The 27,039-nt window shown below is 43.0% G+C and overlaps 2 protein-coding genes across 2 annotated transcripts in view; both read left to right on the forward strand.

The window, feature by feature from the left end:
• LOC129712248 (FXYD domain-containing ion transport regulator 6-like) overlaps positions 1-27,039 on the forward strand; it is a 171,498-nt gene that overhangs the window by 119,073 nt on the left and 25,386 nt on the right. The window lies entirely within an intron of this gene.
• LOC129712242 (transmembrane protease serine 13-like) lies at positions 904-23,090 on the forward strand. Its single transcript, XM_055660514.1, has 13 exons — positions 904-2,228; positions 10,743-10,977; positions 11,657-11,761; positions 12,234-12,344; positions 12,438-12,567; positions 13,184-13,282; positions 14,906-14,949; positions 16,233-16,398; positions 17,082-17,260; positions 17,870-17,968; positions 19,047-19,189; positions 19,833-19,985; positions 21,075-23,090. The coding sequence occupies exons 1-13, from the start codon at positions 2,214-2,216 to the stop codon at positions 21,084-21,086; spliced, it is 1,491 nt and encodes a 496-aa protein (XP_055516489.1). The 5' UTR covers positions 904-2,213; the 3' UTR covers positions 21,087-23,090.

Genomic DNA, 27,039 nt, shown 5'->3' on the forward strand with positions numbered 1-27,039 from the left:
CGAGAGAGAGTGGGTAGAAAGAAGAGTGAATGGCAAGGACTGGAAATAAATCAAAGCTGACAAGGTAACAATTACTGAAAAAGTCTCGGACCAGAGGCCATAGCCTCAGAATAATGGACATATCTTTCGAAAGGAGATGAGGTGGAATTTCTTTAGTCAGAGGGCCTTGAATTAATTGCCGCAGATGTTGTAGAGGCCATCAGCGGGTATTTTTAAGGTGGAGATTGACAGATTCTTGATTATGAAGGGTGTCACGGGTTATGGGGAGAAGGCAGGAGACTGGGGTTAGGAGGGAGAGATAGATCAGCCATGATTGAATGGTAGAGTAGACTTGATGGGCCGAATGACCTAATTCTGCTCCTAGAACATGAACTTATGAAAACAGCAGCTATGGGCTTAAAAGGAAATTGAAACGTACATCCTTATCCATAGAAAGAGAGGAAAAAAGGCGTTTCCTTGAAATTGTTAAATTTTATATTAGGTTCTGATGACTGCCATGGACACAAACAAGAGATAAGTTTCTATTTATTAAGCTGATGTTGGGCATGTGCAATTAGTTCAGAGTGAGAGGAATTTAGAAGGATGAGAGGATATCTTATTGAAACATATAAAATTATTAAGGGTTTTAGAGGGCAGGAAACATGTTCCCTAGAGGCAGGGCCATAGTTTAAGAATGAATAAGCCATGTTCCCAATTGTTGGGGACCCCTTGAGTCCAAACGAACCAGGGGCCATATTTTAAAAGAATAAGTGTGTGGAAGCCATTTAGCACTCCCCCCCCCCCCCCCGACGGAGTCAAATGATGGCGATTGTCCCGCGGCCATTAAAGCCACGCTGGGTTTTCACATAGGGAGTTGAGAGTGTGTGGAATTGTCTGTCTCAGAGGGCAGTGGAGGATGGTTCTCTGGATGCTTTCAACAGAGAGTTAGATAGAGCTCTTAGGGATAGCGTAGTTAAGGGATATGGAGAGAAGGCAAGAATGGGGTACGGATTGTGGATGATCAGCCATGATCACATTGAAAGGCAGTGCTGGCTCGAAGGGCCAAATGGCCTACTCCTGCACCTATTGTCTATTGTGAGAGTTGGCTGAAAATTGAAGTGAGTGAAGGAAACTAAAGTATCCTTTCCCCAGTCAACATTTCAACCACTGAAGCCCTAAGCGCAGTTAGTTGAGTATGATGGACAAATGGCATAGTTTGTGCCCTACACTTCCCCAAACCAGATCTTATTCCAAGCTCTGGCTTGGCCAAGATTACAGGCTGGATGATGAAACAACTCAAGGATGGATTCAAAGCCTTCTGGAAAAGTGCACCTTACCTGATTCCTGCATCTCCGGGCCCAAGGCTGCTCAGGTTGGAGAAGGAGAGTTTGGGATGGATTGTGGGCTTCCAGTCCATTTGTTAGGAGTTTCAAAGCTTTGCGTAAATGGCAGGAGTGCATCACCTACAGTCCACAAAACCAGAGTGAACACAAGACATTCTCAATCCTAGAGAGTCTTCATCTAAAGAAGGGTGCCCACCCAAAAAGGTCATCTGTTCCTATTCCCCAGAGATGCTGTCTAACCAAAAAACACAGTTTTTTGTGCCTATCTTCGGTTTGTCAGCATCTGCAGTTCCTTCCTGTACATTCTCAATCCGAATGAATTGTAAAAAAAAAACTTAATTCAGCCATAAGAAGAAGACGACATCTACCTGTTTTGTTTCACTTCATTATTCATGATGATGCATTTTTTGCTGCCTAGACCCTAGGTTCTGTAATTTATTTTCTAAAATTGTACATCTCTCTCCTTCTCCTCCTTTAAGGGGCTTCTTAAAAGCTCTAAAAGTGTTCTAATCTCCTTTATATATCTTAATATCAAATTTGGATTGCTTATGCTGCAGTGAATTCTTGTTGAGGTAATTTGCTGCACTAAAACTGCTGTACAAGTGTAAGGCATTTTTATTGGCAGCTGTTAATTATTCAACGCACAAATCAAACTCCATGTACCTGGGCGTGGTAATGTACGTAATACACAGGGACAAGCTTTTCACGTCAAACTGGTTCGCCAAGTTTTATTTAATAAAGTCAATGACACCAGTCGCTATGCTCACACAGTCTGTGGAGTTTCTCTGACATTCAGTTCATCCTACAGTCTTCTATAAATCACTGCAAGTGAAGTGCGGTACTTCAGACATCAGGACTTCGCCAGAAACTCTACGCTTCAAAACTCCAGCAATGTCTTCCCCTAAGGTAGTTATTTATACTCGGTATGGTTGATTCATTCTCAAGTCTGGATCGCTGATTCCTGTCTATAGAACAATTGGGGAAATTCATGCTCCCCAGTTAAACATGCAGTTTCTGAAAATTGATATTCATTAATGAATGTTCATTTATGAACAGAAATTGTCATTTTGTTGTTGGTCGCTGATGGTAACTTCTGCTCGTGTTTGGTCTCATTGGGTAGGTTTGGACTTGTGCACAGGACGGATACAGGGTGTGTGCTTAGGACGTTGTGGTTTCTACAGGGATGGCGAATGTCTGCAGAACAATGACTAAAGGCAGAGTCTGATAAAGGTGTGCGCAGGAAAGTGTCAATTCTTTATAAAATCTTTACATTGAGTTTGGTCAGTGTGCACAGAATGTGTGCATAGGAGTGCAGCACTGTTTGTGCAGGAGTCCACATCAATGTGGAGAGGGTAAGGGTCAATATGAAGGTAAATGTGCAGTTAGGGTCAACATGGAAGGGGTTAGGGTCAACGTGAAGGACATTAATACACAAGACAGTACTTGGACACCGGAGAATGTCTATCTGGCTGAATGTATGGAGCAAGGGATCACAGACTCAAGTCATTCAGGACAGGGTGGCACCTTTGGAATTCTCTAAGCAAGTGGCTATAGAGTATCAGCTCCTCAGTACATTCAAGACAATAATTGGTGAATTTTTCAATATTAAGAAAATCAAAGCGTAATGGGGATAGTGCAGGAGATTGAGGCTGAGGTAAGAGATTGATGGGCAAACACAATGGTGGGGCTGGTTGGTTGTTTTCTGCTTCTCATGGTTGCCTCTACTCCAAGGAAAGTGTTCAGACTTGAGACAAGGTCCGTCCGTGTTCCAGATGGAATGCACAGACAGGTCTCATCTGTCAACAGGATATATGTGTTTGGTCTAAAACCTGTGCACAACTTGGGGTATGTACAGCTTGTGTACAGCTGAGGTTTATACGCTGAAAACATCTATGATCAGGGAAGAATTATGGAATAGCATTTTTACATGTAATGGAGTATGTGCTGGAAAGAATATTCACGGGACAAGATGGGAATACAAAGCACAGGAACAGGTTGCATTGATTTGTGGGACGTGGCATCACTGGCAAAACCTAGCAATTTCCGCTTGGCCCAAATTTCCATTGGAGAATTGAGTGGCAAGAAGTGCATGTTTTTAGTGGAATATGGGGTGATGCTTGAGTGTGCTGGATTATCCTTGATAATGTTGAGCTTATTGAATCTTGATGGAAATGTGTTCATCTTGGTGAGAATATGAATCCGTGGGTTGTTTTTCTGGAGGTGTGTGTGTGTGTGTGTGTGTGTGTGTGTGTGTGTGTGTGTGTGTGTGTGTGTGTGTGTGTGTGTGTGTGTGTGTGTGTGTGTGTGTGTGTGTGTGTGTGTGTGTGTGTGTGTGTGTGTGTGTGTGTGTGTGTGTGTGTGTGTGTGTGTGTGTGTGTGTGTGTGTGTGTGTGTGTGAGCGTTATGGGGGTATGTTTGTGCCTGTGCCCATGAACTCATGCTACAATTGTGATTACTGCAGGGCTTGCAGCCCTGACCCCACACATCGCCCAGCACACACTCCCACTCTATCGTGTGCATGTCCCTGCCCAGACAATGCAAGCGTACTCTATCACATGGCTGAATCATGTTTTGCAGACAGTGGAGAGGCTGTGTGGAGGCAGAATGTGAGTCATCTTGGGGCCTGCCCTTGTAATATAGGCGCAGTCTTTGGACATATTTCAGCAGAACATTGTAACTCTTTGCATTGTTTCTGTTCTTGATGTCAATGTTTCTGAGTCACTGAATATGTTGAGGGTTGAGATTGATATTTTTTTGGGCAGTGGGAAACAGACAAATGAAGTATCGACCATGATCTTATTGAATTACCCCACTGGCTCCCGTTCTAACAGTATAATTCTGCAAAGCTACGGACCAGCTGCCTTACAGTAACTGGTTGACTAGCGGTCAGCTTCATCCACTACTTCTAACAGCAATGGTTGATCTTGTGTTAAAGAAATGTTCTTTCCTCATAAGTAATGTGAACATAAATGGTCATTGTAGAAAGTCTCCTGTACACACATTATGGTGGGTACGCTTGTTATAATCCCCTTCCAAAGGCAATCCATGCATATTTGGAAGCAATGTAAGTCACATGCACTAGAGTATTTAACGCATGAAGGAGCAACCATGGCCTCCGCAATCTTCTATTTGTGATGTGTTCTTACCCTTTTTAACATTCTCATTTTGAGAGGCCCAGGATCAACTGCCTTGTAGCAACTGATCGACAAGTGCTCATTTTAATCCACTACCCTGAACAGCAATAACTGATATTGCTGTGATTTTTTTAAATTCTCTCCTCATAAATAAGTGTGGACGTCATTACAGGGTGTTAATCTCACAAATTCACCTCATCTATTCCCCTTCAGGTAGGCCCGCTCCTCCTGAAAGACTGAAAAGCTCGTCCTGTAATCCCACTTGGATCCCTAGTGGCAACATTGATTGGGTCAGGTTAAGTAGATCATTGGGATGTGGCATTCCTTTAGTTAAAACAGTCATCCATAATCAAAATCGTAAGGCAACCTGAATATTGCAAATATGATACTGATAGAGTGGTTGATTAAGGAACAGTACAAATGATGAGAAAGTGGAAAGTTGGTTTAAATTGTGATTGAAAATATTTGTAGTTTTGTGTTCTTTTTTAAAAAGGTGCTGACAATGTCCTGGGGGGGGATCAATCTTAAACCTTTCCTCACCTCGTCTAAAGTCCATTCCTTAAGTTCATTGTTATATAATACTCCAGCAGCATTAAAACCTTGTAAGGTGCTTTAATGTCTGAGTTTTAAACAAAACATCGAACATTAAACCATATAAAGAAATATTAGAACAATACTTTAAAACACTTCTGCTTTAACCGTGCATTTAGTCATCTGTCCTAATAATTCTCCATGAATTTCAGTGCCATGTTTTGGCTGAAAATACTTGTGTGAATCGCCTTGAGATATGTTGGTACTTTGGAGACTTCCTTGCCGTTCTCTCCCATGTGCTGTAAAGATGCACAGAAACAAAGAATGCAGCAGAATTTGTTAAATGAAGAATTAGAGGGTTACCTCTAATATGATTGGGAAAATTCCCAAAAGTTGGATTACATCCTTCCCATTTGTATTGCCTCCACATCCCTCTCGATTGTTGTTCCCTTCACTGATCAATGTGGAGCCCAATGGAATGCACGGAGATTTGTCACTAACATAATTATTGACTTTCAATTAAACATTACTTGTTTATCGATCTCAACCATTGTTTTGTAGTTTCATGATGTTTGTTCTACTCTGGAGATCTATCTTTAGCTACTTCAGAGCAACCTCTTTGTGTAGGTTTGGCCAACCCACTGATACGTATTGTGTATCGGTGCAGTAGCCAGCTGAACAAAGTGATATATGTTGCTGATATATCTCACCGTTAATTATACCAAATGGGAGTCATACCCTCTCCTTTCCAAGGTGAGTCGATGGTTTGTGTGTAGCTGCATTGAAAGTGCAAATGTGAGTTGTGTCGTTCAAAGTTACCGGTGCAACAATACCTTCCGAGTTGTGAAACATTTGGCAGTTTCAAATGTCAAGAGTTGGGTGTAGCTGCTTACAGCAACAATTTTTGGAAACTTTATACATGAACTAACAAACTGACAAAGCCCACCATGAACTGAAAGCACATCACATCTTCTACTTAAGCTTTATTGCTACCTAGCAATTAAACATGAACCTTGGAACAAGCACAAGGCATTGGGGGTTCAGTATTGATGTGGATAGAGAACTGGCTGGCAAACAGGAAGCAAAGAGTAGGAGTAAACGGGTCCTTTTCACAATGGCAGGCAGTGACTAGTGGGGTACCCCAAGGCTCAGTACTGGGACCCCAGCTATTTACAATATATATTAATGATCTGGATGAGGGAATTGAAGGCAATATCTCCAAGTTTGCGGATGACACTAAGCTGGGGGGCAGTGTTAGCTGTGAGGAGGATGCTAGGAGACTGCAGGGTGACTTGGATAGGCTGGGTGAGTGGGCAAATGTTTGGCAGATGCAGTATAATGTGGATAAATGTGAGGTTATCCATTTTGGTGGCAAAAACAGGAAAGCAGACTATTATCTAAATGGTGGCCGATTGGGAAAGGGGGAGATGCAGCGAGACCTGGGTGTCATGGTACACCAGTCATTGAAGGTAGGCATGCAGGTGCAGCAGGCAGTAAAGAAAGCGAATGGTATGTTAGCTTTCATTGCAAAAGGATTTGAGTATAGGAGCAGAGAGGTTCTACTGCAGTTGTACAGGGTCTTGGTGAGACCACACCTGGAGTATTGCGTACAGTTTTGGTCTCCAAATCTGAGGAAGGACATTATTGCCATAGAGGGAGTGCAGAGATGGTTCACCAGACTGATTCCTGGGGTGTCAGGACTGTCTTATGAAGAAAGACTGGATAGACTTGGTTTATACTCTCTAGAATTTAGAAGATTGAGAGGGGATCTTATAGAAACTTACAAAATTCTTAAGGGGTTGGACAGGCTAGATGCAGGTAGATTGTTCCCGATGTTAGGGAAGTCCAGGACAAGGAGTCACAGCTTAAGGATAAGGGGGAAATCCTTTAAAACCGAGATGAGAAGAACTTTTTTTCACGCAGAGAGTGGTGAATCTCTGGAACTCTCTGCCACAGAGGGTAGTTGAGGCCAGTTCATTGGCTATATTTAAGAGGGAGTTAGATGTGGCCCTTGTGGCTAAGGGGATCAGGGGGTATGGAGAGAAGGCAGGTACGGGATACTGAGTTGGATGATCAGCCATGATCATATTGAATGGCGGTGCAGGCTCGAAGGGCCGAATGGCCTACTCCTGCACCTAATTTCTATGTTTCTAAATATGGATGTTGAGTGAAGGAGCAGGTCTACTTATCTCTTGAAAAACAAAAAAAACTGTAGATGCTGGAAAACTTTGAGAAAACAATTGGAAATACTCAGCAGGTCAGTCCACATCTGTGGATTTGAAATGGTGAACATATTGGTTGAAGTCTATTTAGCAGAACAGAGACAAAAGAAGCAGATTAAACTGCAGGGAGGGTGTGGAGAGGACAGCATCTGATCGGGTAAAGCACAGGTGTCCATGGGGACAAACTGTAAACAAGACTATTTGGTGGATGAGTCAATGCAAACAGTTAGAGAATGAGAACATAAACAAAAGTACATTTATGAAAGATGATAGGCGGTGCAAGATGCAGAGAAGGAAGAGATGACAGGAGGGTCAGGTTGGGCAGATCCCCACGTCAGGAGAAAAGAAAGGAACAAAGAGAAGTGACAGTGTTTATCTGCAATACATGGATTGTCTCCGGGTGCTCCGGTTTCCTCCCATATTCCAAAGACAGTCACGTGTGAAGGCTAATTGGCCTCTGTAAATTGCCCGAATGCATGACGGAAGTAATGTACAGGTGATCGTTGGTCGGCAGAGACTTGGTGGACCGAAGGACTTGTTTCCACGCTGTATCTCTAAACTAAAATGAAAAATGCAAGTTTTGCACATTATTATTTACCCGTACTAGTGAAAGGAATCATATATTTATCAATAGAAATGAATTTAATTGCATTCAGATTGTCAATTAGACACACTAGCTAATATATTGAACATTCCCACTCCAGGCTAACATCCCTTATATGACCAAATATCTTGAGTGTTTCACTTTTCTTCTGCAAGAGCTTTGTACACAAGCTCCCACAAATAACAATGTGATGGTGACTAGGTCTTCTAACGTAGGTATTAGCCACAAAATAACTATTGACCAAGACACTGGGAGAACCTTTGTACCCTTCTTCAAATTGACGCCAAAGGATTTTACGTAAAGATCTACGGAGAGTTTGAAATTAGTTATATAATTACAAATGTTTTGTTTTTTTCCATTAAAATTTTCAGTTAGACCTCGAGCAGAAGAGCATGGGAGTTTGGTGACTTTTGCTGAAATGCATGTCTTTTTATTGATCCGTGCTTCTAATGGAGACTGTGGAGGTCCATCAATCCAGAGGGTGGTGAACATGTGGAACTCATTGCCACAGACAGCCATGGAGGCCAAGTCAATGGATATTTTTAAGGCGGAGATTGACAGATTCTTCATTCGTACGGGTGTCAGGGTTATGGGGAGAAGGCAGGAGAATGGGGTTAGGAGGGAGAGATAGATCAGCCAAGATTGAATGGCAGAATAGACTTCATGGGCCGAATGGCCTAATTCTGCTCCTATCACATAAACGTGTGAAGCGTAAATAGGTTTGTCGGCATTACCGCCAAAATGGTCATTATTACTGTATCTGGTCGAAACTGACATAGTCTTGGCATCAAACAGATTGATGTGGCATGGCCTCGGATTTGAAAACCAAATTCCCAATATTGAATGAGTTTCACATTGTAAAATTTGTTAATTAAATCAGACAGCTAGCCTCCGGCATCTGAACTGAGGGTGGGAAGATTTTTGAGATGAATTAATTTACCATCTACCTCTCCATGTTACTCTTTTTCTTTTCATTGTTCGTATATTTCCAACATGTCTTGTTGCAATATTTACAGCAACTATTTCATCAAATAAATACATTTTCATTCCATCTCTTCCTCTAGATGTTTTTATCATGTATTCCCCCAGTAACAGGTTCAATATTCTCACCGATAAGTAAGGAAAATCCTTCTGAATTCTCTAAAGTTGCTCTTCCTCACAAGTGGAGAAGCACTCTATTCAAAAGCAAAGTGCCGCTGTTAATCAAAAGCTGTGGTAGAGAGGGATAAGCTGGGGCATCTAAAGAGAGAATTGAACCTTTTGTTGCATTTTCAACAACCACATCAAAGCCTTGTGTGATTTGGGCATCAACGTGGCACATCTAGTAAAGCCACCAGAGGTCTGGGTTCAGTTCTGGCCAATGGTGCTGTCTCTGTGGAGTTTGCTCATTCTCCCTCTGACTGTCTCTGTGGCTCTGGTTTCCTTTCATGTCCCAAAGATGTGCAGGTTGATGAGCTAAGCGGCCACTGTAAATTGCCCTGAGTGTAGGGAGCGGTGAGGGGTAGAGTCTGGAGGGGATTCTCCTTCCACCCACCCACAACATGGGCAGTTTGCACTCATCAGTCAGTCTGCCAGCCAGCATATTATTGGGATGTGGGAGAGGGGTTGAGCACCCAGAGGAAGCCTACGCAACATGTAAACATCCACTCAGCACTGGTGATCAGGAGCAAGGTACCAACGTTACCTGCTGCACCACCATGCTGGCCGTTCCAGTTCCACAGTGTGACAAACAATCTGGAAACCATGTGTATCTGTCGAGCACCAGTCAGCATGAGTCTGGGACCAATGGGTATGACTGTATCCATCTTAAACAAGGGCCAGTGTGACAATGCCAGTCTAGAGGCTGCAGGGAGGTTTCCAAAAAACATACCAAGCAGAATATGCCAGAAGAGATACTGATTTTCTTCTAAATAAAGTAAGTTTTTCCAACGTACACAAAAATGCTGGAGAAACTCAGCGGGTGCAGCAGCGTCTATGGAGCGAAGGAAATAGGCCACGTTTCGGGCCGAAACCCTTCTTCAGACTGATGGGGGGTGGCGAGGAGAAGAAAGGAAAAAGGAGGAGGAGGAGCCCGAGGGCTGGGGGATGGGAGGAGACAGCAAGGGCTAACACAATTGGGAGAATTTGATGGGCGAATACTCTCTCCAAAGTTTTGCCAACTCCTATTGGAATCTTGTTAGCTTTAAGATAATTGATTTCAAGCTGTGAACTAAATCTGGAACTTCCCATGTTCTGTGTCAAATCTAATGACTCTGTGATCATGTAACTGTCCGTTACTGTGGTTTGTCAATACTGTACAGACAAAGGTGTTTTAGATTAAATTCCACTGAAACCTGTGATTCATTACTGCTCTGCCTTGAAACTCTTGGAATCAGTTCAAACCCCACCCACCCTGAGGGTAAGAATGCTGGCACTTACTTGCTTCCCTGTGTCCATCCTAACCTTAAGTCCCCGCCCCCCACTGCAACTTGGCCCAAATTTACAATCACCCTCAAATCGACTGATGCGAAAGGAACTCGTATGCCATGCTGGTGGAGCAGAAGAGGCAATAGCTGCATGTATATGGCACCTCTCACAATCTGACAACATCCCAAACCAAAACCCTGACAGTCAATGAGGTGTAATCAGAGCTGTAATGTCAGAATGCAACTATACGCTTCCCACCAACACTAAAAATATAATGAGCAGTTTGTCAGTATTGGCACAAAACACTGTATACAGTGGTACACTGTGTGTCCAAGCATTCAATTTGGGTAAATCACAGATAGACACAAAGTGCTGGAGTAACTCAGCGAGTCAGGCAGCATCTCTGAAGGACTAGGTGATGTTTTGGGTCAAGATCCTTCTTCAGACCCCATGCAATTGCTGTTAATAGGAAAGGTGTGCAATTAATGATTTAATATTGAATTCCTTTCTTTCTTTATTACAGAACTTTTATGGCAATTACTTGCCAGAACACGTTCAACCTCCAGCGTACGGAAATAGCCAGGAATGGTTTCCACCACCACCCTACCCCAGTGTGCCACAGGGCCAACCTCCTTACAACAGCTCTGGACAATATCCTTCTGCACCTTACCCCAGCAGTGGGAATGCTCCACACCAACCTTATTACATCCCCACTCCAGGACCAAAACATCCACCAACTCAAGTCACCCAAGGCAACGGTAGGTTTTGGATGTGTCTTTAACACACGTCTTATTGTGTCTGGGAGTGTTGTATTTGTGACTGAGTTTAACTCTGTAGGTGAACATGTCCATGTATGAGGGAGTGCATGGGTACGACTGATGGGTCTAATGAGACGGACTCATGTTCCTGATTATATAAGTGTGTCAGATACATAACTCAGTGTGGATGCATATTTATGAACAGATGTAGACCTTATAGCAGAGAAAGTTGTTTGAGTTAAGAAATTAATCAAGATAAATTCTATTGACGAATGAAACAGGGATTTGTAAACTACAGTGTTCAGTAATAGAGTCTTTGGGCAAAGGTGCATGATAGAGAGCCCCTGAATGTTCAGTGTGTCATGTCAAAGGGCAAGTACAAAGATCAGGCAATATCTGGAGAGGCGATATTTTGGGTCAGGACATTTCAAACCACAGAATATTTTGTTTTACTTGTTCACTGTACACTTTATGGATACATTTCTGTGGCAATTTGTCATGAGCCTGGTGTAACTTCATGGCAATTTCCCCTGGTTGTCACAGTTGTATCAATTGTGCACCGAACAAGTTTGGAGACTTGGCGAGGAGATTCACCAATATGTATGTTCATTTCAGTCACAATGTATTTCAGTCTGTCCCTTCGTGTAAAACCCTTAGTATCTTCTCTGTTTTCTTTCAGGTCGCAAACCTACACAATGCTGCGATCCAAAGAGGAGGACCTACTGTTATATCATCTCCCTGTTTCTGGGCCTATCCATTGTTGGCATTGGTGCTTGGATTGTTAGTAAGTACATTTAAACTAGTCCTGTTGGTGAAACATGAATAGTTGAGTGGATGACAGTATCTGAAGAACATGAGGCTAAAATGAAAAGCTGAATGTCCAGTGGGAAGTCCAGCTGATGAATCTGTTACTTGGCATTGCCTAGTGGTAAAGAAGGGATATCAAGGGACACGCAGGCCATTCACCCCCTGGAACCGCCATTCACTGATACAGTGGGTTTGTATCATAAGAATCTTCTGTTCTTAATTTCCCACATTACTGGTCACTCCATGGGTGATTCAGGTTAGTTGAACAGCTACACATATTAGGGACATGGGGACAGGAAAACCCTTGTTGCTGTCTTCACCATTCAATTAGATAATGGTCGATAATCAGGGGAATAATTGCCTACTCATCCACAATGTTGGCCTTTACAAGTACATGTACATCTCCGAATGTACTGACTGACACAAGTTACTTTGCTTCCTCCTGCTAGTCAAGTTTGTGATGGACAGTCCAACCCAGTCGATCCGCCAATGCTCCAGCTCAGTGACTCGGTGCAATGGCATCAGTGAATGTGACGATAACAGCGATGAGCTGGGATGTGGTAAGCTGCTTGACCCATTCACACTCATTCATGAAACATCTTCCATTAAAGGGAAATAACTTCATTAAACCATTACTTCATTGACTCTTCCAGTGCGATTTGACGGAGTGGAATCACGGCTGGAGGTCTATGGGTGGCAACAAAAGCAATGGTCACCTGTTTGTTACACAGACTGGAGTAAAACTTTGGCAAGCAAGACATGTCAACAACTGGGATTCACAAGGTACACTGATCAAGTGTCTAGACATGGGATGCAGAATACAAGTAGCAGATGAACAGGGTGTAGCAGGAAGGCCTACTGTTGGGATGCTGGAGGCTTGTAGGAGGTGCAATCATCTATGACAGGGATGCTAAGTTATGACAGACAGGGGTTGAATATTGGTACAGAATGTGAAGGTCAAGGTCCATTCAAAGCAAAATTTGACACAATTGTCATTCAAACCCTTTAATAAATCCATGCGGACTTTACTAATCAAACCATACTTGGCCGAGTGATTGTTAGTTCTATCCCTTATTATATTTTCCAACATTTTGTCCACCTGTGAAATAAACCTGATTGGCCTGCAGTTGCTGCATTTACCCTTCATGCTTTGGTTGTAATGAGCAGCTTTCCTGCTCAGTCCCTGATTGGCCTTCACTGACCATATGACCATATTATTGCATTCTCTCTCAAGTTCTAGCAGTCTCCCCCCTTGCCTCTGAACGCTAGTATCTGCACATTCATCTGCAAAGGTTTTGCTAGATTTTGTTGTGCTGTAGCTTAGTTTATATTCTTTCAGATTAAATGGATACAACATTGTTCGACCACTGGAAGATCATCTTGTGCAATTGTTTTTCAGTTATTTCCACACCAAGCGTGTGATTGGAGACTCTTCTTCAAACCTTGTTATCAACGCAGAACAACAACTGACCAACCTACAAAGTATCCTGAGCTACAGGTGTGTGTTACTGGTTAGTAAATAAAATAAGAACAGGGGCTGTTGAGCTCCTTGGAGAGACTTGTCATCAGGTGATAGAGCAGAGGAACAATGACCTCTACACTAATCATATTAACGAAACCCACCACATTATCCTCCCCACATTCCCATCAACTCTCCCAGATTACGCCACTCACCTACATTCCAGGGGCTATTTACAGCAGCCAATTAACCCACTAACCCTTATGTCTTTGGGATGCGGAAGGAAACCGAGGCATTGGTATTGGTTTATTATTGTCACCTGCAGAAGGTAAATGTGGCGCAGGACACAAGGAGCAGATGAACAAGGTGTTGCAGGAAACCCTACAGTTAAATATTGTTGCATTCTCTCTTATGTCTCCATCAGTCTTTGTTTGTACGCTGTCCAGTCTAATCGTACTGTACATGAGTAGGATCGATCCAAAACACAAGTACAACAGGCAGTGAATAGGGAAGATTCCAGAGTGTAGAATATAGTCTTTCAGCTCTAGAGAATTATCTAGATTGTGATATGGCCTTACCAAAAATAACCAGTGAAAGAAATGAGGTTAAGTTGTCACGTGGAGACATAAAAAGTCAGGACACTGACAAGTGACTCCATGGAGAAGAAGATCAACAATCAGTGTATTGGATGAGGCCCCAAAGACCAGGGTGCAGCAGGCTTTGGTTCTATGTTCTATCCAATGTCACGCTAAGAAGTTGGACAAACCTATGTTGTTTTCTCTGGAGTGTTGGAGGCTGTGGGAAGACATGATAGAAGTCTATAACATTATGAGAGGCATGGATAGGGTAGACAGTCAGAACCTTTTCCCCAGGTTTTTCCCAGACCAGAAGGCATAGTTTTAAGTTGAGAAGGCCATTGTTTTAAGGAGATGAGTGCTTGAAGTTTTTTACACAAGGTGACATGTGCCTGGAACAACTTTACCAGGCATGGTGATGGAGGCAGATTGGATAGTGGTGTCTAAGAGGCTTTTGCATAGGCACATGGATATGCATGGAATGGAGGGATATGGATCATCAAAAGGTCGAGTAGATTAGTTTAACGTGGCATCTTGTTCAACTCAGACATTGTGGACCAAATGGCCTGTTCCAGTTCTGTACTGTTCTATGTTCTATGTAACTGCAGCTGGACAAGCAACCCTCCCACCCCTCGTACTCTAGGCTCAGCCTTGGTTTTACTTGTTCATCTAGAGAGAGACATTAGCATTGGTTGGGGTTGTTTATCTTAATGCCCCCATTGCAAATAACTGAAGCCCACAAACTGAACATGAGAATGAGTGTCTGCAGGAGAGGACATTGCTTGCAGTTTTAGGAGAAGTCATTGTTTCTCAAATACACACAGTGTCACAATTTGAATGTAGCCATGAAAAAGGATTGAAGAATTTGTGGCAGATAGTTTTCATTTTAATGCTCAGATTTAAATCCACCTTGTGTTTAATACACACATCACATCAGTCAACAGTTACCATGCGGTTACACTACCCTGCAGTGACCTTGCCCTATATCACATGAATCTGCACTGTAATCTGCTTTGGCGTAACATTGATCTGAGATGGATCAATTTTGCATTTCATTGATCATTAATGACTTGCCATTTTTTTTCAGCTCCAAGTGCCCGACGAAAGATGTCGTCAGTCTCCAATGTGTTGGTAAGCATGATTATGCTTAAACTAAATAATGTTATTTCTAAAAACCTTCAATCCTGGGCAATGGGATTCATTCAATCTAAAAACGGTGCTACTGTTATCTACTTACTAGGTAGGTTGAGCGCAGGTTAGAAATGTAATGAAATCCCCTTTACATTGTCTGATACAGTATATGCTCCTCCTCTACCCTGTTCAAGATGCTATTATCTATTATAATCCATTGATAATGCAGGTTTATATCATTGCCACTAAAGATCAACCATTTTGTTGACACATTAAGGATAAAGGGGGAAATCTTTTAGGACTGAGATGAGAAAAACATTTTTTACGCAGAGAGTGGTGAAATCTCTGGAATTCTCTGCCACAGAATGTAGTTGAGGCCAGTTCATTGGCTATATTTAAGAGGGAGTTAGATGTGGCCCTTGTGGCTAAAGGGATCAGGGGGTAAGGAAGGCAGGTACAGGATTCTGAGTTGGATGATCAGCCATGATCATATTGAATGGCGGCGCAGGCTTGAAGGGCTGAATGGCCTACTCCTGCACCTATTTTCTATGTTTCTATGATAGAGGTAAACATATCAATGATATTTCAAGTCTAGCCGAGTGCAGTGAGGTCCAGGTATGATGACAATGTTGCTTTCAGCAGCTTCTTCTTGCAAATGAAACATAAACCAAAGGAATAGTTATGATCTCAAGCCGGGTGTTGAGCAGCCAGGTTGTTGTCTTCAGCAGCAAGACAGGTTCACAGACTGTAGACTAAAACAGAAACTACCCATACATTCTACACGACAAAAAAACTGCTAAAAAAGCTAGTCTTTTGCTTTTCACTGTCTTGTAGAGTTTATGTGTAACGTATGTTTTGGGTGTTGCCTGAGTGCAAGATACAATTAGGAAACATGTCCATGATAGTTCCAGAGGTGGTCCATTGTGTTCAGTTGCTGAGCTAATGTTGGCGTCCTGCAGCTGTTTCTCAACCTGTTGATGTGAGACTTCAGTCTCTGTACCTCCTGCCTAATGGTGGCAGTGAGAAGGCATGGCCTGGAGATGTGGGCATCCCTGCTAATAGATGCCACCTACTTGAAGTAGCATGTCATGTAGATGATTTTAATGGAGGGAAGGGCCATGCCCATGATGGACTGGGGCATATCATGAATTTGGAACTTATCTGCATGCAATCAATATCCATAGGAACAATAATGCATTTCGTTGTCTCTGTACTGTACACTGACAATGGAATCAATAAAGAATAGAAACTAAATTGTTTGAATATTATTTCTTTGCATATAGATTGTGGCAAAAGGTACAAGTTGTCATCCAGAATCGTGGGTGGAACAGCAAGCCAAGAGGGGAATTGGCCATGGCAAGTTAGCCTCCACTACAAGTCACGGCCAGTGTGTGGTGGGACCATCATTTCACGTGGCTGGGTGATCACTGCAACTCACTGCATCTTTGAGTGAGTATAAATGAGTTTTCAGTTATAGTGCAAAATGAGCAGTAGGGGGACAGGATCTAGGGTGGGGGAGTTGAAGATCGATGTAAAAGGCGGCACAGTGCTAGGGTAGAGTTGCTGCCTCACAGCGCCATAGACACGGGTTTGATCCTGACTATGGGGCCTGTCTGTACAGAGTTTGTACTTTCTCTCTGTGACTGCATGGGTTTTCTCCGGGTGTTCCAGTTTTCTCCCACATTCCAATGGCATGCATGTTTATGTAGATTAATTGGCTTCTGTAAATTGTCCCTCGTGCGTCGGATATAACTAGTGCATGGGAGGTTGTTGGTCAGCGCAGACTCAGTGGGCCAAAGGGCATGTTTCCACGCTGTATCTCTAACACTAAAACCTCCAAGTCCCACAAGGAAACTGTACAAAACATGTAAAGTCTTTGCCTTATGGCCTTTGACTCCTGGTGGGAATATGCTTACTGATATCTTGTCAGTCCTTGGGATCAAATATCAGGTTGGGCCTTCAGTGATATTGTCAGGGTTACTATTAGGCTGAATGAGGACCCTGACATTTCATGTGTGTTCATGTTGCTTGGCATTGTGGTCGACTAGTTTGGGGGAGGAAAGGTGTGTATCAGCCAGTGAGAGAATCAATCAAAGCTTTGGAAACTGAGACTGGCCTTTCTTTCTTTGCAGAGAAGAAGCACATGAAACGTCCAATTGGAAAGTCTACAGTGGTTTCATTTCACAAAGGCAACTCGCAAAAGCCACACTGAGTTTCATCTCAAAAATTATTGTGCACAGGGACTACAATGAACACACCAATGATAATGACATTGCTTTGTTGAAGCTTCGCAATCCATTGGTGTTTACAGGTAATGTCCTGGTGATGCCACTTGGCCACGGCCAACGGCACATTTGTTGCATTCTCACAAATCCGCTAAAGTAACAAACTGTAACATCACACCTTTGTATAATGACCGTCACCCTAACAGTCCAATTGGAATTCATTTCTGAGATACCCAGTCAATGTCCAAAATCAATTTGGTTATTAGAGCAATTATTCTTCATTTCCCATTCTCACGGGAGAGGTTGTAGGGGCTGGTGAATGGGACCCGTCTAAGTTCTAACCTTGTGGAGGTTGATCCCAATCCCTCTACACCATGACCCCTGCAGGGCTATGGACAGAACCTTGTGTCAGCTTTCAGAGGATTGAGGAACGAAAGACATGGGGTGGGATTTTCCCTTAATCTCGAAGCGTTGGAGATGCTGGTGTTTCCTCAAATGTGACATCTTGCACAAATGCCACAGTGGTGCGACATCAGACCACGACTAGATACTTGTGCACTGAACCATCCCAAACACCTAGGGACTGGTGGCGCCTATTGTGGAGGACAAGAAATTCCGCAAGGATCTGCTGTAACGTACATGCTTGTGAAATCACGTTATCTTTACTGTAGCGTTATGCATCATTTATTTTTCAGCTAAAATCATGCCTGCCTGTTTGCCAACCGCCAACCAGCAGTTCCTCGATGGATCAAGTTGCTGGATCACAGGATTTGGTCTTGTGGACGAAAATGCAAGTAAGTAATGCAGTGGGGCAATGCAATGGGGCAATGCAATGGGGCAATGCAGTGGGGCAATGCAGTGGGGCAATGCAGTGGGGCAATGCAGTGGGGCAATGCAGTGGGGCAATGCAGTGGGGCAATGCAGTGGGGCAATGCAGTGGGGCAATGCAGTGGGGCAATGCAGTGGGGCAATGCAGTGGGGCAATGCAGTGGGGCAATGCAGTGGGGCAATGCAGTGGGGCAATGCAGTGGGGCAATGCAGTGGGCATCTTGTGTTTCCATCCCCTTATGTCCTGTCTGTAATTTGCCACCGTAGTTAGACAAAATAAACATTGTTCATTTTGTAAAGGGATTTGAAGAGTGTGGCAACTTCTTAAAGAAAGTGTGGCAACCTAAAAATAACATTCCTTCACAAGACCTTGCCTTTTTTTATGTGGATCAAGGTTGTTGTTTCTGCATTGGGAAATGCTAAAAGCTGAAGTTATCATTGCAAAAAAAATCATGTTGATTTCTGACCAATAATTCTTGTCAGGGCATGTCAATGGCATCAGTTTTAATGAATCAGTGGAAACTCCGAAATGTACGTACAAAACCTCTCCATAATTAAATAAAAAGTATGGGGTTGGATTTTCCCTTAAACTCGAAGGGTTGGAGATTGTGGAGTGTCTTCAGACCTGACATCTCGCACATCCCTGATTTTGATCTGCCGGCTATTGAAGGTCTTGCTTTTAGCTCTCAATGTTGTTCTCAACTCTGCGATTCCCTCCTTAAAACTCTCTCGCTTTCCCCTTTGAAAATCTTCGACAGATTTATAATCATCAACGTTGCCTATGTCTTAATATTACTTTTATTGGCAAGGTGTGTAGTTTTAAATAATTATGTTTTGCAAAAGTTCCTGGTTTGTTCTGATATGTTAAAGGTGTGGTTGAACTACCAGGTGTGTAATATGCCATTTATTTTCAATAATAATACTCATTCGTTACTCTAATGACGTTTGATGTAGCAACTTTAATTAATTTGCCTGTTTCGTTCAAGGCTGTGTAGTCAGCCTGTCCGAAATCCTGAGTGTAATTCCCTGTGTCATTCATTTCAGACTCTGCTTCTCACTCCCTCCTGGAAGCTCAAGTTAACATCATCAGCAGAACAACGTGTAACACAAGAAAAATCTACGATGGGCGTATAACAGATAACATGATGTGTGCTGGCAAGCTCATGGGGGGAGTTGACTCCTGTCAGGTGCGAGTTAGAAACTTAGCAAATCCACACTGTCTGTCAGCACTAGAGGTCCACCGTGATGTCCCAAATGAACTGGGTCTGATCATTGCCCGCTTGCTGATGGCAATGGGGGTGGGCATCACTGGATGTTCGTTACTCATCTCATTCACAGAGATCGACATTCCTTAAATAGGAAGCTTTTATTACTGTAACTTTGAAAGACATTGTTTCAATGTCTCAGGAAAATCCACCACCACTGATGGCGTAGGCCCCTCACCACTCTCCAGTGGACAAGGTAGCGTTTGTGTTCAACTCTCGAAACTGGAACATAAAACCTGATGTTCTAGCGTAAGAATGGCGGAGTGCCACTTGACAGAGTCACGGAGGACAGTCAGGAGTCACTGACATAAATTGACGCTGTAATCTTTGGTCATCTGGAGGAGTGCTGGAGTGTCTAATCAGATATAAAAATGGCTGTGCAAAAAACCCCTACCAATCCTCCATGTTCTGTTCTAAGTAATCATACTTCACCTTTCGAATACAAGGTTAAACTTTCCAGCACTTCAATACGTTAGATACAAACGACAAGCCCTTCGATAGTGCTCATGGTCTATGTTTCAATCACCTTAAGACTAACTGTGGAAATGTTCTCTTTCAAACCTAGGGTGACAGTGGTGGGCCCCTGGTATGTAAAGCAGACGGCATCTATTACCTGGCTGGAGTTACAAGCTGGGGGATTGGTTGTGCTCGCGTATACAGGCCAGGTGTTTACACAAACATGCTGAAATACATACAATGGACCTACTCACAAATGGAGGTAACTATGGCACCCAGTCCTATACTCATGAAGGAAAATAGTGTGTGATAAGAATTATCTTCCTTTAATCTACTAAAATATCCCTGGGTTTTCACAAGAGTGTCGACAGACCATGGTTGGGTGAAGGAAATTCAGGATGTGTGAAGGCAAGAATTGGAAAAGTAGGGAACTACAGGTGGATTACAGGAGGTTGGAGGAGGTCGCAGAGATACAATGACAAAGCCTTGGGGATGTTTGTATGCATGTCAGCTGTTAAAATCGAGCTGTAGATACACTCGGAGCTAGCAAACAGGTAGCTCAGAGTGAGTGGGGCATGGGTTAGGATATGGTAGCAAGGTACAAGACGGATGGCTCTGTGGTGGTACTGCTGCTATGCTGAGGCTTATTATTAATGATTATACCCCATTATTCAGCAATGTATTTGCCAATTAGGCTGGTATGTGATTTGGAGAGGAATTTTCAGATGGCACCCATAGCTCTTGTAGAAATCCTAGGCTTGAAAATGATGTTGATGAAATCTTGTATTGGAAAGAACTGCAGATGCTGGTCTAAATCAAAGGCAGACACAAAATGCTGGAGTAACTCAGTGGGACAGGCAGCATCTCTTGAGAGAAGGAAATAGGCAACGTTTCGGGCCAAGCCCTATTTCAGACTGATAGTCTATCTTCAGTGTTCAGATAGACTGATAGTTTATCTTCACTATCAGTCTGAAGAAGGGTTTCGGCCCGAAACGTTGCCTATTTCCTTCGCTCCATAGATGCTGCCGTACCCGCTGAGTTTCTCCAGCATTTTTGTCCACCTTCAATTTTCCAGCATCTGCAGTTCCTTCTTGAACATTTATCCAGGCAAGTTATTTGTATTAAGACATGTGGCTAAATGTGTTGGTATTTCCAAGGGAGTAAGTGTAGGGTGTGTGTCTGAACAGGATGAATTCTCTATTCAGTCTGAAGTGACGGAATTATCATATTGTGTAAAGCATTCATTGTCAATCAGTAATAGGGCCATTTTATGAAGTTTTACTGAATCTTAACTAGTGCAGAGTTAAATTGCATCTTCCCATATCTAATGTTTTGCCCTTTATTTTCACAGAGTAACAAGTAATGACATTGACCGACAGTGAATACATAGTCAACTACTAGCCGTGTTTGTTCATCCCAGACAGTGGCACTTGTATAAAGGAAGTTGATCAGGGCAAGAGACTTTGCCTATCACTTGTCCGGCACTGGAAGTAGCTACAAGGAAGAGAGTTTGTATTGGTGTGGAGTGCAGGTTTACTCACTCAACACAGAGAACATTTATCCGCACATCAACTGTTGATGCCACACCTTGTCGATCAGAATACTTTGTCCGCCTTTCACTACTTCATCTTACTTTATTGTGAAAATTCCTACAGAATCCAAAGGTTATTGGGTGTAACCGGCTCTGAATGTAAACACTTCCTCCTTTCAAAGGTCTTGCCAGAGATTTTCAATTGGAGATCCAGCACAACATAATTTATTATGACTGAAAATTAGTTTTAAGATACAGAGCCTGAATTAGTCAGTTTCTTTGGAAATTTAGAAAAGAATCATGTTCATTTAGGTTCAAAAATGCTTATTAGTGGCCCATTGACGTGAAGAGACTGTTTAATTCCCACAGATACAAGGAGTGCAAGTGGCAGTAAATCTCGGCTGGGAGTGTGCGTGTTGGGAGGATTGGCCAATGGTGTTTATACTTGTAGACACACCCCTGGGCCAACATATTGTTTGCACACCAATGCAAAACTCAGTTTACATGCCTTAAAATTTGCATTTCAAATTCTGCCTTCTTTTGCATAGATTCAGGCAAATGCGGGACAAATTGCAGCAAATAACAGTTGATCATAGACTATGAACAAAGGTTGTGAATAGACTGGCTCTGGGGGCTGTAGGTGCTTTGGCCCAGAACTCATCAGAGTTTGGCCAGGATATATATCACTTGCTTCTGTTCAGTGTCAGTGTGTAGATTGGGGCTCCTGCAATGCTAACGAGCCTACTTACTTGTTTTGATATCAATTGAGCATCAGCCCAGAAGGAATGAGATAGGGCAATCACATGACAATTCAACCTTCTTATATATTGAACAATATCATCCATCACTCAGCTTGCAACTACACTACCTCCCCTGACACCATCATGTGATCACATCTTCTCAAAGACCTTGATTACAATTCTCTTTAAAAAAAAAGCAACACATGATCATTAAAAATAGTGCCAAATCCGTGGATCATGGAACATTTTAAAGTTATTGATAAGCTTTAAGAATGTGCCTTTCCTCCATTCTATGGCCTGCAACAGCCAGTAGCCATATGTGTTTTATAGGCAATAGACAACAGGTGCTTCGAGCCAGCACTACCATTCAATGTGATCATCACCAATCCCCTGCCTTCTCCCCATATTCCCAGACTCTGCTATCTTTAAGAGCCTTATCAAGCTCTCTCTTGAAAATATCCAGAGGACCGGCCTCCACCGCCCTCTGAGGCAGAGAATTCCACAGACTCACAACTCTCTGTGAGAAAACGTATTTCCTCATCTCCGTTCTCAATGGCTTACTCCTTATTCTTAAACTTTCAAAAATGTTTATGGATGCTCCTGCTTTCCCCCCACATTCCAAAGATATGCAGGTTGGTGGCGAATGTAGACTGCTCCTGTTGTGTGCGTGAGTCTCTGCACCTGAGGAGAGTACATTGGCAATGTGAGGTTAATAACGTGATGAAATGGACGCTTGATGCATGGCATGGTATGGGCTCAGTGCTCTTTCCATGCTGTATGAAGCAAAGACTCACTCTATAAACCTGTGCCCTGCTGTTGGTCCCTGGCTGTGTGCACTATCATTATTGTAATTTTCACCACCTTCCTCCAAGTCCAATTCCAGCTTTGTTTTACCTCATTGACCTCAAATGGGGGCTGCCTATAACGGTAACAACAACTTGCATTTACACAGCACTTTGATGAAGCAAAAACGCACCATGACACTTTATTGGGGAATTATCAAACAAAATGTAATAGCAAGGCACATAAGGAGATCTCAGGGCTCAACTATTGGGTGAAAGGCTGAGTTTTTCTGAAAGAGAGAGAGAGGTTAAGGAGAGGACTCTAAAGAATGGAGACCAGGCAGCAGAAGGTGCAGCTGCTGAGGGGGGAACAACTGCACAGGAACCCAGAGCTACTGGAGCACAGAGTGGGATGGAGGGAATACTGAGTTGTGAAAAGCCCTTATCAGAAAAGCACTTACTTAACCCAAGCCCACTCATCTCAGAGTTCACTTTAATTGAGTTAGCATCCATTTCCTTTTGCGAGAAGTACCTCCACACCTTTATTCACTTCGCATAAACAATATTCCTAATTTCTCCCATGAATTGCCTGACTTTGAGTTGAAGTTCCAAGAAAGCCACAATCCAGCATTCCTGTCTTCATAGGTGATAAATTGCCCACAAATGTGAAGAATTGATGAAATATGACTTTATTTATATATGGTTGATGTGATATATTTTTCTATTCACTTTAATCAATAAAGTACAGAAACAAGCATTGCATTTTCTTGTAAGAACAGGATATGAAGTTTTAATTTAAGCGTTAGAAGTTGAGATGTTAAACTCCTTCAGTGTTGAAAATAGGGATTGACATCCAATGTTGGCCAAGGCACTTTGAACATCAATAACTTGAAAGCATAATATATGTACGGTATTAAACTTGAATGTAGAAATAGATCTGATTTATTGTAAATATTATAATATAGTATTCAATTTTGTTTTCTTTAGAAAATAAAATGAGATATATTTTCATTCATATTTAATGGCTTTTGTCTTGACTTGTGAGAAGAAGGTAAATGTAATAAACATCTATCCTAGTAAGAATGGAGCACTTCTTTGTTCCAGGGAATAGACAATAGACAATAGGTGCAGGAGTTGGCCATTCGGCCCTCCGAGCCAGCACCGCCATTCAATGTGATCATGGCTGATCATCCTCAATCAGTACCTCATTCCTGCCTTCTCCCCATATCCCCTGACTCTGGAAGTTTCACATGTAGCTATATAGGCCTTTGGTTTGGTACATTTGGAGCATCGTGTGTTGTTCTGCAAGTGGAGGCTTTATAAATGGTACAGAGCAGGTTCACTGGATTACGGGAGAGATTGGACAGACTTGGATTGCTTTCTGTGGAATGCTGAAAGTTGAGGGGGTGACCTGATAGAAGTATATAAAATGATGAGAGGCATAGATAGGGTGGACAATCAGAACATTTCTCTCAGAATGAAAGTATCTGCTAATATTGTACCTTTATTAAAAAGTTTGCAAATATTAGAGGACAAAACATTAAGGTGAGGGGGCAAAGTTAAAGGAGATGTGCAGGGCAAGTTTTTTCACACAGAGGGTAGTGTGTGCCTGGAACGTGCTACTGGGAATGGTAGTGGAGGTGGGTTATGATAGTAGCTTTAACAGGCATTTAGATAGCAGGGAATGGAGGTACCTAAAGGATGTGATTTGGAACAGACATTGTGGGCCAAAGAGACTGTTCCTGTGCTATACGGTACAATGGCCGGACTTCACTGGGATTTCTGCCCATTCCGGCCATTATCCAGGACCACCTGTATTCGGGTGGTTCATGGCTAGTCAATATCATAATCCGTGAAGCCTTAATCCTTTGGAAATCTAGCAACAAAACTACATTCATTCCCAACGGTTCCATTTCCAGTTGAGTGCCAGTTGTAGATATTGACCACCAAGCCTCGAGATAGACTTCATCATTCCTCAATCACTTTAAGGCAAACCTCCTTTGTCCTAAATTCCCCACCAATCAATTCTGTCAAATTATTTAAGGTAGACAAAAATGCTGGAGAAACTCAGCAGGTGAGGCAGCATCTATGGAGCGAAGGAAATAGGCGATGTTTCAGGTCAAGACCCTTCTTCAGACTGATATTGATGTGTGATGTCACTCCATTGACAAATTATTTAATCTTTCATGAATGTTAAAGAGGTCAATTAAATCACTCCTTAACCTTGAGTATAGTCTAGGAATCTACACCCGTTTCAGGGATGTATCGCCATTTGATTGGGCAGAAATGATCACTAGTTCAATAGTGGTTTATTGTCACATGTACAAAGTGTGAACACACAGTGCAATTATTTTCTTACAACCAGTCCAGTAGAGTGTTGCCGTACCTGACCACATCCCAATCAGCAAATTGTACAGAAAATGTTTACTGATCCCGCATGCAAAGTCCAGTCCGCGCTCTAGTTGTTATGAGCGGTGCCCGAACCAGGCCACGCCAGGCTGCTGCAGGGCCTACAGCCGTTGCCTCCCTTCAACGTGGGGATCGACCAGTGAACGCACGTCCCCCTCCTCACCCATCCATCTTTGTTGATCCTTAATCCTAATCTAAACCCTGTTTTATCGATGATCATTTCCCTCTTAAATTAGTTTCCTGTATCAAAAATATTAAAATGATTACACTTGATTTTAAATCTCCCAAGCCTCCATCCATCACATCACTGGTTTTTCCTGTGCCTGTATAATCCCTCAAGATATCCATGTCCCTTCATAGACACAAAATGCTGGAGTAACTCAGCGGGATAGGCAGCATCTCTGGAGAGAAGGAATGGCGATCCAGTCTGAAGAAGCATCTCGACCCGAAACATCACCCGTTCCTTCATTCCAAAGATGCTGCCTTTCCCACTGAGTTACTACAGCTTTTTGTGACTATCTTCAGTTTAAACCAGCATCCGCAGTTCCTTCCTATCCATGTCCCTTTAGTTCTTCCCTCTTGATTGACCTAAATTCCTTGTTCTCCATTGGAGGCAGCCGTGTTGTCAGATTTCAGGATCCTCTCCATAAACATTCCTGCTCTCTTCGTTGAAGACTACCGCTCCACCAAGCTTCTGGACAGCTGTCGTGAATTCTTTGGCTTGCTGTCAATGTTTTGGCTGAAGCTGTTCCTCTGAATTGCCATGAAATCATTGACTCAAGTAAATGCATATACATGTGGTGGAAGGAAAAGGTTACAGAACTGCTACAACCTCTGATTTGCTACAGAACTGCTACAACCTCAGATCCTGGTGAACTTCTACCGCTGCACCATTGAGAGCATCCGTACCAACTGCATCACAGTATGGTCGTGCAATTGCTTGGCTCCGCTGTCAATGTTGCAGGCTGAAAGCTGTTCCTCTGAATCACCATCCACGCTCCCATCCATTGAGTCAAGTAAATGCATAAGCGCTGTCTGCGGAGGGAAAAGCATCGCCAAGAACTGCTACAACCCTGATTTTGGACTGTTTACTCTCCAACCATCCGGGAGGGCTACAGGAACCAGGTGCCGAACCAGCAGGTCGAGAAGATGCTGGCCGCTGCCAGCTTTTACACGTACCTCGGTGACAGATACATCCCCCCCCCCACTCGGTGATTGAGAGAGCTGACTTTTTTGGCAGCTCGTGTCCTAGGTCGCTCTTGTTAACATCTAAATGCATTTCGTTGTCTCTGTACTGTACACTGACAATGACCTTAAAATTGAATCTGAATCTGAATCTGAAATCTGATTTTACTCTCTCTCCAACACAGAAGTGGGGGATAGAGCCAGGTTTTAAAAGCAGGATAGATGCTGAATGGCCAGCTTTTACCCAGGGCAGATACATCCCGATCCACCCACACTCGGTGATTGAGAGAGCTGACTGAATTGGCAGCTCATGTCCAAGGACTATTCGTGTTAACATCGCTGCAGTGTTTAGCTCCATGCAATACCTTGAGGAAGGCAAGCTGTTTTAGATAGACACAAGAAGCTGGAGTAACTCGGCAAGATTGGCTGCAAATCTGGAGAAAAGGAATGGGTGATGTTTTGGGTCGAGACCCTTCTTCAGACTGGTATCACAGTCGCTGCCTCAAAAAGGCTGGCAGCATCATCAAGGACCCACACACCATCCAGGCCACACACTCATCTCCCCGCTACCTTCAGGTAGAAGGTACAGGAGCCTGAAGACTGCAACGTCCAGGTTCAGGAATAGCTACTTCCCCACAGCCATCAGGCTATTAAACTCGGCTCGGACAA

The sequence above is a fragment of the Leucoraja erinacea genome, chromosome 32 (genome assembly GCF_028641065.1).
Source record: "Leucoraja erinacea ecotype New England chromosome 32, Leri_hhj_1, whole genome shotgun sequence".
Lineage (NCBI taxonomy): Eukaryota > Metazoa > Chordata > Chondrichthyes > Rajiformes > Rajidae > Leucoraja > Leucoraja erinaceus.